The following is a 13,865-nucleotide window of genomic DNA, read 5'->3' on the forward strand; positions in this document are numbered from 1 at the left end:
GGTCGGTGCAGACTCGATTTGCTGAGTGGCCTCCTTCTGCACTGTAGGGATTCTACGATACACAGACTGAGCTGGAACAAAGTTAACTTATAACACTGATGGATTACGTCTTCACACTGATTGGATATTATAAATCAAGCAAGCATAAAGTGATTGTGATTGGTTTTAATATCTGAATGATATAACCTTAATAACTCTGAACGGATTGCGATAACTCCTAAAACGTGATTGGTATATGCTAATTACTTGTAATTGAATTTGAAACTATAATTGCTTGTGTATTTCTGAATTCTGCACTCTGGCTAATTACAGACTGTGACCCGTGATTTTCCAGGGTCCGAGATATATATCTTGATTCAAACAGCTGTTTAAGAGAACTCTGGGACTTGGTCTGGTTATTTGAAGGGTAAAATTGTGGTCAATTTTAAGGCTGACATCAAAGCCTGCAACAGATCCAATTTTATATTCAAAGTTGCAATTGAATTTGCTTCCGGCTGATCCTAAGAACATTAGGGAGAAGGAAGATGCTGCTTTGTTTTATTTTTGCAGCTATTTTGAAAATTATAACACAATGTGTTTTGTTCTTAAGAGACAAATCTGAAATGAGGGGTTAACATGCTACCTGTGAACTCTCGAGAAGATGGTAACACCAATAAGTGTCAATGTGACACCACATATACTTCAGGGAATTTCAACAATCACTCATACCATGACGCACATTGATGATGCCATAGAATAGTGATTGAAGACAACTACAATATGTTTGCCAATGAAATCTAAATATCTTTTTACTCCACTTCCAATTGATCTTCTATATCAGGCTTGTCCAACATTTTTATAAAGGGAGGCCAATTTCCTTGCACTTAGGGGGGGCGGATGAAAATATTTCAGTTAAGGTCTCATACAGTAATAAACATGAATTTCATAAAAAGATCTGACACAGGAAAAAAAACTCACTGCAAAAAAGTCACAACAATACATTGACAATTAGAAATGAGTGATAAATAAAGATGTTCAATAGAGAATGAAATGGTCAGAGTGTGTGCGTGTGTCCAGCTCACTCATGGGATCAGTCACTCAACCCTCACCCAGGGTGAGTGTGGCTGGGAAGTGCCTGTTGGTGTGTGGAGGTGATGGTGAGTAAGAACACAGAGACAGAGTAAGCCAGACACACATTCACCCTCCACCTCCCAATCTCTCAAATTCTCTCTTTCTATCTCTCCACCCCCCATTCTTGCACTTACTCAGCCTTGCCACACACTTCCCCCCCACACACACACACACAACACCAACACATACACACACCCCACACACATTCCTGAACATATATACACCCCCCCACACACACTTCTCCATACATAGTCCCCTTTATACACACATGCATACAGACACTTAGCCTCCTACACACACAGCCCCTCCACACACAGGCCCTCCCACACATGCTCATCCTATATGCAAAACCTCCCACATACACATGCTCAATCCATCCACACACACATACACAGACACTACCATCCACCCCATAAACTCACTCATGCACACACATTAATCCCATCCCAAATACACATAGATTCACCCCATCACAGACACACAGAATTCAATGCCTTCCCATACACTAACACACACAAATGGACACACACATGCCCTCCCTCCACACTCTCGGACCCCTCACCTGTCTGCTTTCTTAACCACCCTCACACTCAATTACTCATTTTCATTAAATTGGCTAGGGGACAGTAAAAAGGGAAGAGAGATATGAAGCAAGGCTTTAGGTTGAGTGGTACCTGAACACGAGTTTGCACTGAGGGAGTGCGGAGAATCAGGGTAGTGTGTCAGGAAAAGAGGGCAAACGGAGGGGGGGGGGGGTGAACGCAGTGGGAACGGGGGTGGAACGCAGTGAACACTGGGGGAATATTCTTAGGAAATGCAGTGAGAAGTGGGGGAAACAGCAGGAGCCGGGCTATCGAACTGGGCTGAGTGTGAAGCAGCCAGAGTCCAGAGAAAGCCATGTCAGTGAAGGCCTCGTGTACTCCTGCACCTCTATGTTTGCATACTCAGATGTGCAGATGTTTACTTCTCAGTCCAATCGCAGCCTGTTTTCTCCTGTCATTGATAGTGATATTAGCAGCAAACACGGGAGAGAAACAGATTGTGATTGGAGGAGCAGTCCCATGTAACAATCCTCTAAATCACTAACCCATCCAGCTGACACTTCAGCCATCGTTCCGTGGGCCACGCGGAGGGGCTTCGCATTGCAACTGGAGGGTCATGGGTTGGATAAGCCTAGCATTCAGTGCTAGATGGCCAATTAAAACACATTTTCCACCCTAGTAATATTGGAGAAATGTTTCATTGTTTCAGTATAATAATAATAAAACAATGCTGTGCAGAAAGGCAAGTTGACAGGAACTGTAATAATAATAGATCGAACAATATACCGCACCAAACCTGATAGATGCCTACAGAACAGTCACATGTCGGAGAACATGATTGGGTGCAGAGGACATGAGGTAGTGTTTATAATCTGCACCATACTGATGGAGTACCTGAGTGTTGGATTCCTCAAGGCCGCCTTCTTTAGATTCAGACTCTAGTGGAAAGAAATAATTTTTCTGAGATTAATCAGAAATATTATCCAATGGCAATGCACTTCAAACAGTAAAACCTGGATCAGAATTACCATAGTCTTTCCTCTTCTGAGACTCTGCTTCCTGAACTACTTAAAGTCATGTAATTCCTACCAAAATAAATCACTGGACTGATGAGATAGTTTAGAATTCGTCACTCTATTACTCAGCAGTCACTTCCTGTTCATTTTTAATAACTAGTCAGTCAATCTCAAGTCCTCACTTGAAAGGTAAACTGTATGCTTCAAACTCCAACATTATTTCCATCTAACCATGACACCAAACTATGGATGGCATGGTAGCACAGTGGTTAGCACTGCTGTCTCACTGTGCCAGGGAGCTGGGTTCAATTCCAGCCTCGGGCCATTGTCTGTGTGGATTTGCACATTCTCCCCGTGTCTGTGTGGGTTTCCTCCCATAGTCCAAAGATGTGCGGGTTAGGTGGACTGGCCATGATAAATCGCCCCTTGGTGTTGGGGGATTAGCAGGGTAAATGCTTGGAATTAAGGGGATAGGGCTTGGGTGGGACTGTTATTGGCACAGGCTCGATGGGTTAAATTGTCCTCTGCATTGTAAGGATTCTATGAACTATCGATCATTGCACAGAGATGGAAGGGTGAAACAAAAATATAGTACAAGTTGTCTAGAAATCTTCTTCATTGGGCTCCTAGGTTACCTGTTTCCATACGAGGCATGTCATCAGCTACCTCTCCTCCCTCCTGTACTGAGAATCTCCTGTAGATTCCTGTAGGCTTCAAGATTTGTTGTAATACACTATGCAGTTTGAAGAATGTGTACTTCTTAAGTCTAGAAAATTAGAAAGCAGTGTTAGTGGTCTGAAGGTGAAATAAAGGGAGCAATGCAGGTTGAAATTAGACTCAAAAACACTCCTTTCCCTGAGGAGATGGTTGTCTGAACAGATTTATTTCTCTGTTTGACCAAGTTTTTCTGATTTAAACTTGTATAGTGGGCAATAACTTGGATTTAAACAGCACATTTAACATAGTAAAATGTCCAGGGGTGCATGAGAGTGTAGCATCAGAGAAGATCTGATCAAGGAGACATTAGAACATGTGGCCAAAAGCTTGGTCAAAAATGTAAGGGCAAAATTTTACATTCCCCGCCGGTGGGTTTGTAGGCCTGAGGGGTGTGGAGGAGAATGTAAAATTCCTTGTATGGACTTTCTGCTGGACTCCCATTTTCTCCAATATCTCTAATTTTTCCACTATCCCCCACTTCTGTGCCTTTTAGCTTTGACAAAGGGTCATCTGGACAGGAAATGTCACTCTTTTCTCTCCTTACAGATGCTGCCAGGCCTGCTGTGATTTTCCAGCATTTTCTCCTTTGGAGCAAACAAAGCCTTTGCACATTTGCTCCAATCGAAGCCCTCTGAGGTGGGACTTCCTCCTTGAGAGGTGGTGGTGGTGGTGGCAGCAGCAGCAGGGAAGGGGGTAGAGCTGAAGTTCCACCTGATGTTAATTAACACTCACTGAAATGAGAAATAGTGCGGGGTAGGCAGTGTCAGCAGGAGTGTGTTCCCCGTCAACTCTTTAGGTGGTTAAAAGGGAAACCTCACTATCCCAAAGTTATTGCTTCAGGTGTTAATATGCATCTTAAAAATGGAGGGTGAGATGCAGAGGTTTTAGGGAGGAAAGTACAGAGCTTATGGGTGGGAACGATAAGCACTTTGAGGTAAACTGGCAACATTTCATATTGTGTTGTTGCTTGAGGTTAGGACAAGCACCATTGCCAGTCATTCCTCAACAAGAAACTCATTGTTACTTGTGGGAATCTTATTTGACCCAATTCCATATTCCCTGCAAACCTTAATAAATCCTGGGGAAATGGCATTCAATCATTGAAACCCTATAGTACATATGTAGATCATTCGGCCCATTGAGCCTGCACCGACAACAATCCAACCCAGGCCTTTACCCTGTAACCCCAAGTATTAACCCTGCTAATCCACCTGACACTAAGGGTCAATTTAGCATGGCCAATCCATCCAACCTGCACATCTTTAGATTCTGGGAGGAAACTGGAGCTCCTGAAGCAAAGCCACAGACATGAGAACGTGCAAACTCCACATAGAAAGTGACCCAAGACTGGAATTGGACCCGGATCCCTGGCGTTGAGGCAGCAGCGCTCACCATGGTGCCACCATGTTTCATTTAGAAAGCTTCATTTTGACTCACCTGAAGAAGGGGCAATACTCTGAAAGCTCATGCTATCAAATAAACCTGTTGGACTTTAATTTGTTGTTGTGAGACAACTTACTGTGCTCGTTTAGAAAGGTTCGGGCATCCTCGAGTTAAATTTGCACTCAGAATCAATGGTTTGACAGAAACAAAAGACACCATCAACAGCACGGTGGCACAGTGGTTACCACTGCTGCCTTACAGCCTGGCATGGGTTGGCAGTGTATGGGTTTCCTCCAGGTGCTCCGATTTCCTCCCAGAGTCCAAAGATGTGCAAATTAGGTGGATTGGCCATACTTACTTGTCCCTTAATGTTAGGGGAATTGGAGTGTAAATGCATGGGATTATGGGGATAGGACATGGGTGGGATTGTGGTTGGTGCAGAATCGATGGGCTGAATGGCTTCCTTCTGCACTGGAGGATTCTATGACATCCTGGAAGTTACCATTTATTAGAAACTGAATTGGAGGAACCATTTAATGGCATGTTTACAAGAGCCAATCAGAGATTCAGTATTTTGTGACAAGTAACTCACTCCTGACTCCCCAAAGCCTTTCCACCATTTACAAGGCACAAGTCAGGGGTGTCTTGGAATATTCTCCACTTGCCTGAATGGATGCAGCTTCAATAACACTCAGAAGTTTGACACCATCCAGGGCAAAGCAGACCAATTGATTGGCATCCCATCAACAAACATTCACTCCCTCCACCACAGGCAAACACTGGCAGCAGTGTGTACCATCTACAAGGTGCAGTGCATGAACTCAAAGTTCTTTCAGCAGCACCTACCAAACCCCAAATAGTTACCATCTAGTAGAAGAACAATAGCTACCTGGGAACACCATCACCACCTGGAAGGTCCCCTCCAAGTTACTCCCTACTCCCTATCCAGACCTGGACCATTCCTTCACTGTTGTTGGGTCCAAATCCCAGAATTTCCTCCCTAACTGTGTTGTGCGTGAACCTACATCTCAGGGATTGTAGTGGTTCAAGAAAGCAGCTCACCACCACCTTCTCAAGGGCAACTAGGGATGGGCAACTGATCTAGTTAGTGACGCTCACACCCATAAATGAATTTTGAAAAACAATTTGACGCAGCGGGAAAATTCCTACATTTAATTTTAGAGTTCTCAAACATGATCGATCAGCTGCAGCACCAAATTATACATTCAACATTGTGCTGAAACAATGCAAACAGCAGCCGCTGTTCTAGTCTCTCTCTCGCATTTCTTTAACAGTATAACATTAGGAAGAGTTCATTTTATTTTCAACTAATTTAATATATTTTCCCCACTCTTAAAATTTTTACTCAAAGCAGCTTTTAGCAATTGTGATTAAAGTTAACTTATTAAAAAAAGATTTCTTGACAATAAAAGATCTGAATTGCTATCATAAAATACGCTGTGCAGGTTTTGCAGCATCACACCATCTGCTGGTGGAAAAGGAACACTGCACCTGATGGCTGCTGCCCCTCCTTAGGCCCAAGGATGGGATTTGCTGTCCTGGACTGTATGTACTGATTCTCCAACAGACCCCTCTAAGACAGACTGCACCAGCAAAAAGGGATAGAAAGTGGGGTGATTTGAATCTCTGAGACTGAGGCCTTCTGAGTGCTAAGTAGAAAGTAAGATAGAGGAGCAGAATTAGGCCATTTTGTCCGTCGAGTCTGCTCCGCCATTTAATCATGGCTGATAAACTTCTCAATGCCAGTATTCCACTTTTTCCCCATAACCTTTGATCCCCTTACCAATCAAGAAGCTATGCACTCAATGCCAGATAGAGGTCTACAAAATTACGAGAGGCGTAGACAGGGTGGATAGTCAGAGGCTTTATCCTAGGGCGGAAAAGGCAATTACCAGGGGACACAGGTTCAAGATGAGGAGGGGGAAGTTTAAGGGCTACGTGTGGGGCAAGTTTTTCATGCAGAGTGGTGGGTGCCTGGAACTCACTGCCAGAGGAGATGGTAGAAGCAAGCATATTCGCAACATTTAAGAGAAATCTGGATGGGTACATGAATAGGGAGGGAATAGAAGGATATGGACCGAGTAAGGGTAGAAAATTGTTTTAGTTCAGTTAGGGCATCATGATCAAGCTTGAAGGGCTGATGGGCCTGTTCCTGTGCTGTACCCTTCTTTGTACTTTTTTTTATTCTTTGTTCAATGACCTGGCCTCCACAACCTTCTGTGGCAATGAATTCCATAAATTCATCACCCTCTGGCTGAAAGTAATGCAAAAGAATCATTCTGCAACGATTCTTCAGCTCATCCTTGGATCTTATAGGGAGCAGGTCACAGATTAGCCGTGCTAAATTGCCCTTTACTGCCCCAAGATGTGTAGGTCTGGGGGGAGGAGGGGTCAGTGTGGGATTGCAGTGACAGGGCCTGGGCAAGATGCTCTGATGGAGACCCTCCCCACCCCCCAACGACTCCTATCAACAATGGCATACCCTAATCACAGGGTAACAGAAGTTAAAAGACTGGGTTCCATTGACTTTTACCTAACCTTGACCCTGGGGAATTCCCACATTCCCCAGGGAGCAATGATTAGGAAAATTGCCCTTAGAGAACTTTACAATGTTACACAGATATCAAAAATTGCCTTGTCATGATACCCTACAATTTTAGATAAAATTATTTCCTGTTAGAGCAGATTGGGATTTTTACCAACCAAAACACTGAAGCACTGTGGGAAGTTTGCTTGAATCTTTTGGCAGAAGTTTGACCTCCACTAATTCCTGTGGCAATCACTGAATAGAACTCAAGTGACATCAACAGAATAAAGGTGTAAACTTGCACTACTTGCTTACTATAACTATGACTGAGAGCTATTTAACCACAGGATTAGTGTTGGATTGTAGGTCCACAATTACCTTTTGTGATGATAAACCAACTTCTGTTAGGAAAGAAAAACACTTGGCCATTGTTATCTGCTCAACACTCACCGAGATAGAATTGGTTGATATCCTTTTATTTCTTTCCATCATACTCATACTTCAGTAATTTGACTAACAAATTCTGTACATAGGCCAATATGGAGAGGCTAGATAGAAGCTGAAATATTTTCAACCCATTGCAATATCTTGATGTTATAGAACCATAGAATACTACAGTGCAGAAGGAGGCTATTTGGCCCATCGATACTGCGCCAACCACAATCCCACCCAGGTCTTATCGCCATAAATTTAGCCTAGTTAGTCCCCTTAACATTAAGGGGCAATTTAGCATGGCCAATCCACCTAACTTGCATATCTTTGGACTGTGGGAGGAAACCGGAGCACCCGGAGGGAACCCACGCAGCCACAAGGAGAATGTGTAAACTCCACACAGACAGTGACCCAAGCTGGGAATTGAACCTGAGTCCCTAGCACTGTGAGGCAGCTGTGCTAACCACTATGCCACCATACTGCCATTGGAGTGTGCCGGTCATCCCAGTTAAAACATTTCAACAACAAAACCCTCCAAAGTATTGGACTGTGTTTATTCAGAGTAGGCTAAATTTATAATGTTCATATTTAAGAGAAGCTAAATTGCTCCATACATTTTGGGGAAGTGATCTTGGGAATTTTAAAGATATTAACATATCAATCAGTGCTTTGATGTAATTCAGAGCATCATGTGGTCGCATCGAACATTTTTTGGGCAGATATCTACCTTTCATTTAGGATTTCCCCCATAAACTTTGTTTCAGATGGCACTTTGATGCGGATGAGATCGTTGAACATTGTCTGAACAGATTGAATATGTTCAGTTTGGTTCCAGTTTTCAGGATCCTGTGAAATGGAAACAATAACCACAGTTCACATCCAAATAGGGATTTATAAAAAGAATGAATGTCAGGTTAAGACATGAACTGTGAGGATGGAGCAATTATTACACACAAGGACATGTAAAACTGTAGAGTATCTTACCGTAAACAGCATCAAATGTTGGAAAAGGTAAGACAGTACACGTTACTCTATAGCACAAAAAAGGAGAGGGGGACTCACCAATGAAAGGAACAAGTGAAAAATATGGAAGTTGGAGTTTGGTGATGAATTGCAAATAACTTAAGTAAGGAGCCATTGAGTTTTCACAAAGATATTACTTGGAATTCTCTGTCCAATTCTAAAGGACTGCTTAAATATACAGATAAACTACACGGTCATGGAGAAGATCAAATATGGTGACTTTAGGCTTGAACTTAAGTACTGGTGATGGGCAGTGAAATCTGCTAACCTCCCTGAAAGGAAATAAGAGGAGAAAATGAAAACTAAGACGTTAAAATTAAGTTTATTGGTGTCACAAGTAGGTTTACATTAATACTGCAATGAAGCTACTGTCGCCACACTTTGCCGCCTGTTTGGAGAATTTAGCATGGCCAATGCACCTAACTAGCATGTCTTTTGGACTGTGGGAGGAAACCCACGCAGACACTGGAAGAATGTGCAAACTCCACATAGACAGTGACCGAAGCCTGGAATCAAACCTGGGTCCCTGGCGCTGTGAGGCAGCAGTGCTAACCACTGTGCCACCATGCTGCCCTAAATCAGAAAGAAATTGATGGAACAGGAGTTTTTTTCTTAGTTATGATGGGCAAAGGATACGGGAATTAATCTTCAATGTGATTAATCCATAAATTACAGATTCATTTTAAGCAAAGGGAATTTTTTTTAATTGTAGAGGGGTATCATCCATTAGATAAGATTCAGCAAATGTCAGTATTTAAATTGGAGATGCTTGAAACTGAACAGCAGAGATGAGAGCAGGGTAGATATAATGGTTTCAGAAAATGTAATAAACTGAATTATAGAGGAGCAGTCTAGACATTCTTTACTATCAGTCCTCTATTAATTATGGATTGTTCATAAATCTCTCTCAGCCCTCAACTGAAGGAAAAGCCAACAAGAGTACACTAAACCTCGATTGTCACTACTAAAATGGAGAATAGAAAAGGAAAAGGGCAGAAAACTGTTGTAATGCATAGTAAATATCGAATGGTCAGCTGTGCAATGCTAAACAAAATTGTAAAGTGGCCATGTTTCATAAATGATCAATTGTATTACTTTGAGTCAGGTACAAACTTCAAGAACAAATTAAATTGCAGAACATGTTGACACAGAATTTTGCAACTTATCCAGCGAAACGCATACTTCACACCCTCAATAGACGGGATGGAGCTTTCAGAGTATTAAATTGGCCTGCATTCATGCTATGAGGAAGTCTGCATTCCACAAGGTGGCATACAGAAGTTTGAGTGATACATGGCATGCACAATTACATCACTGCAAGGGGAAAGAATCACGCCTGGAAAAGAAAACCATCTCAGGCAAAGATCATCGGCTAATTTATTTTACTTGGAAAATCTTATTTTTGTTTACTACTGAATTGTCATAATCTTTCAATCACGATTTGTCTTCAAGGAACCAGGAGAGAATCCTTCAGTCCTGCTACCTTTATGGTCACCATTTTAATGGCTGTTAAGGAGTGACCTCATTCTGTTTTATCTATCTAATAATGTAAATGCAAATTACACCTCTCAAAATGATCTTTACGTGTGTGCGCGTGCGGGAGTGGGTGCGTGTGTGTGGAATGTGTGTGTGCAGAATGTGTGTGTGCGGGGAATGGGTGCATGGGAGTGGGGGGGAGTGGGTGTGTGTGGAGTATGGGGGGGTGGGGGGGGGAGTGTGTGTGTGTGTGTGTGTGTGTGTGTGTGTGTGTGTGTGTGTGTGTCCGCTTGTTGCATTTACATTTCAGGTGTTTTAGACATGAATGTCTATCCTTTCTTTTGATTTAAACTTACAAAAAAAGCCCTTTATGCATGTTCTCCAAAGTCAGAGCACGCACTCTAAAAATACATCATGTTGCAGTCAGCTGTGAAGTGAGAAATGGGGAAGTTTTCCCATCTCTCTCCCCTTCTGTCACAGTATTTGAATATTTTTTTAATGCAAAGAAGAAAACAAATATGTTCTATGATAATACCTGATTATACTCATGCAGGAAAGATTTTATATTTGCAATTATACAAATAAGTTTGGGCGAAAACTTGAACCACAACTTTTCCTTGGAAAACAGTCCAATTTCTTCCCTGTTTGTCGACAGTGTCCAATATGGAAACTTTTCCCCAGTAAATTTAACCATTTCAGATACTTAACAGAACTACCAGCAGTATCATTCTTTAATGACTTTCCTCTTCAAATTCAGGATTATAATGGTCATATTGCTACAGGCTAGGCATTCAATTCTTTCATTACCAATATTTTAGTATCTTCGCGCTCATCTTTCTCGTGAGCAGCAGTGTCACAACACATTAAGAACAGAGTGGTACCCAGGGTGGCAACTGCACGCTCAAACTCCTCGATGAAGATGGGGTGACTGTCATTTATTTGGATTCCTGAAGAGACAGAGAGAATTTAAGAAAACAAGTACACTTCTGTCAGTTATATGCAAAACACATTTATGCTAGTTTAAACCTAGTGGAACACAATCATAGAGTCTATACTGTTATCTGCTAACATACAGGATTTGCAATTATGCCATAGAATCTACAGTCATTACTCAAGAATGCTTAACATGTCGACTGCTTTATCTGAGATGTTAATGGACCTGCTAATTACCTTTATAAATAGTGAGTTAAAGTATGTCACGTGTATTGAGTGTTCAGACCCTGTAATCTTGTAACATATTTGCCAGACCTTAAGTATGGCCTTATACCACAGTGAATGATCAGAACATGATAGTTTTATTTCCCGCATTACTTACTTTCATGCAGTGCTAACACTCTAAAATCTTAGGTCAATTAGCTAATTCCAAGAGCTCTAGTTTCTCCTTCCATGCTGCCATTTTACTGCATTCCCTCTATGCTATCGTTGACCTATATTGTTGGCCCATCTGTTGGGCATTGGGGGCTCTGCTTCTGATCAACTTCCTTCAGACTACACATTTTCCGTCATCACAACCTCTGATCCTCCAACAATGCAACTCGGTCTTGATCCTCCCCCATACCCTTCAAGAGCCAATGAAAATCTAGTTTCTTCTAATCTTTCAACTATATTGGCCAGAATTCTCTGGCCATTCACGCCCCAGTGTCGTTGCAAGTGAGGACGGAGAACTTGACACTTGGCCAAATCTCCATTTACTGCAGCAGGAACTGCCAGAGAATTCCAGCCTTCTTGTCACTTAACGTTGATGTGTCTACATCCATCCTATATTGTCGTCCTTACTACTGAAACTGATCTCAAGTTGAACTCCCAGACCCTTTACCATTGCTGAAGATGCTGTGACAGAGCTTGGTGTACCCTTTTATGCTGAGCAGACTTTCGTCATTAAGAGTTCTTAACTCAGTTAAAAAAAAATAAATCTGTTCATGATGTGAATGTTGTTCCTTTATCCGGGGAGTATCTCCCACATTTCCAGACAGGATTTAAGGAAAAGATCATCATTTGACAGGTCGCTCATCCTTGCCCTCCAAATGTCTACTCCCTCCATTGCAGGCTGTCTCACCTTTATGCTCAATATAGTTAGTGTTCTTATTAATTTTCTTCTTTATTTAACTCCAAAACACACCCGCCCCTTTGCTCTAGATTGCTGGATAATGCTGCATCGTGCACTTTTCTACTTAAACTCATTTGTTCTGCTTGCCTCAAAACTGCAGACCTAGCACTTCTGTCAGCTCTTTCTCCTTCAATCTGCAAGTCTTTGCAACCCAAAATACTTTAAAATACTGAATCATTACCTCCTTACTTAATGCATCTTTTATTTATTTCAGCTGTACTCGCCCTTTACTCTGCCTTTCCACACAAAACAATCAAGCCTACATGATTGCCTCTGATTAGGAGGAAGGCTAATACTTCATGGCATTAATATCTTGTTTAATTCCCTTATTGCATTTCCATGCATCAATACATACTTTAAAAGTGAGCCTGAAACTCTAAAGATTCCCCTTGTTAAAACTGCCTTTCATTTGGAATATCTTCTAGTTGGTATTTTGTATCACGTCTTTCAAAGAGCTAAGAAAAATACAGCACAGGAACAGGTCCTTCGATCTTCCAAGCCTGTGCCAATCATGATGCCCTAACTAAATTAAATGCAATACGTTCTGCCCTTACTCAGTCTGTAACCCTCTATTCCCTCCCTATTCATGTAACCATCCAAATGGCTCTTAAATGTTGCTGGTGTCTGCTTCCATCACTTCCTCTGGCAGCGCATTCCAGGCACCCAACATTCTCTGCATGAAATACACCCCCGCTCATATCGCTTAATCATTTCCCCTCTCAACATGAACCTGTGCCCATAAGACAATAATACATAGGAGCAGAATTAGGCCACTCAATCCATTGAGTCTGCTCCACCCTTCAATCATGGCTGATTTTTTATCCTCATCCTCCATTCTCCTGTCTTTTCCCCACAACTCTTGATCTCCTTATTAATCAAGAACCTATCTCCATCTTAAAGACAGTCAATGACCTGGTCTCCACAGCCTTCTGCAGCAAAGAGTTCCATAGATTCACCACTCTCTGGCTGAAGAAATTCCTCCTCATCTCTGTTTTAAAGTATTGTCCCTGTAGCCTGAGGTTGTGCCCTCTAGTTTTTCCTATGAATGGAAACATTCTCTCCACATCCACTCTATTCAAGCTGTGCAGTTTCCTGTAAGTTTCAATAAGATCCCCCCTCATCCTTCTAAACTTCAATGAGTACAGACCCAGATTCCTCAATTGTTCCTCATATGACAAGCTCTTCACTCCTGGGATCATTCTTGAGAACCTCCTCTGGACCCTTTCCAAGGCCAGTGCATCCTTCCTTAGATTTGGGGCCCAAGGCTGCTCACAATACTCCAAATGGGGTCTGACCAGAGCCTTGAACAGCCTCAGAAGTACATCCCTGCTCTTGTATTCTCGCCCTTTCAACATGAATGCTAACATTGCATTTGCCTTTCTAACTGCCGACTGAACCTGCACATTAACCTGAAGAAAATATTGAACAATGATTCCCAAGTCCCTTTGTGTTTCTGATTTCCTAGGCGTTTTCCCATTTAGAAATTAGTCAATGCCTCCATTCCTCTTTCC

At 42.2% G+C, this 13,865-nt stretch overlaps 1 protein-coding gene across 1 annotated transcript in view; it reads right to left on the reverse strand.

Annotated features, from left to right (window-relative positions):
* The window catches only part of LOC145359791 (uncharacterized), a 70,666-nt gene that overhangs the window by 4,093 nt on the left and 52,708 nt on the right, over nt 1–13,865 (reverse strand). Inside the window, exons 24-27 of the mRNA XM_080214569.1 lie at nt 11,055–11,194; nt 8,476–8,594; nt 3,304–3,434; nt 2,547–2,590 (exon numbers count right to left, since the gene is read on the reverse strand). Of these exons, the coding sequence (XP_080070695.1) occupies nt 2,547–2,590; nt 3,304–3,434; nt 8,476–8,594; nt 11,055–11,194 (434 nt within the window). The remainder of the gene's footprint in view (nt 1–2,546; nt 2,591–3,303; nt 3,435–8,475; nt 8,595–11,054; nt 11,195–13,865) is intronic.

The sequence above is a fragment of the Carcharhinus amblyrhynchos genome, chromosome 29, assembly GCF_965287045.1.
Source record: "Carcharhinus amblyrhynchos chromosome 29, sCarAmb.v2.hapA, whole genome shotgun sequence".
Classification (NCBI taxonomy): Eukaryota; Metazoa; Chordata; class Chondrichthyes; order Carcharhiniformes; family Carcharhinidae; genus Carcharhinus; species Carcharhinus amblyrhynchos.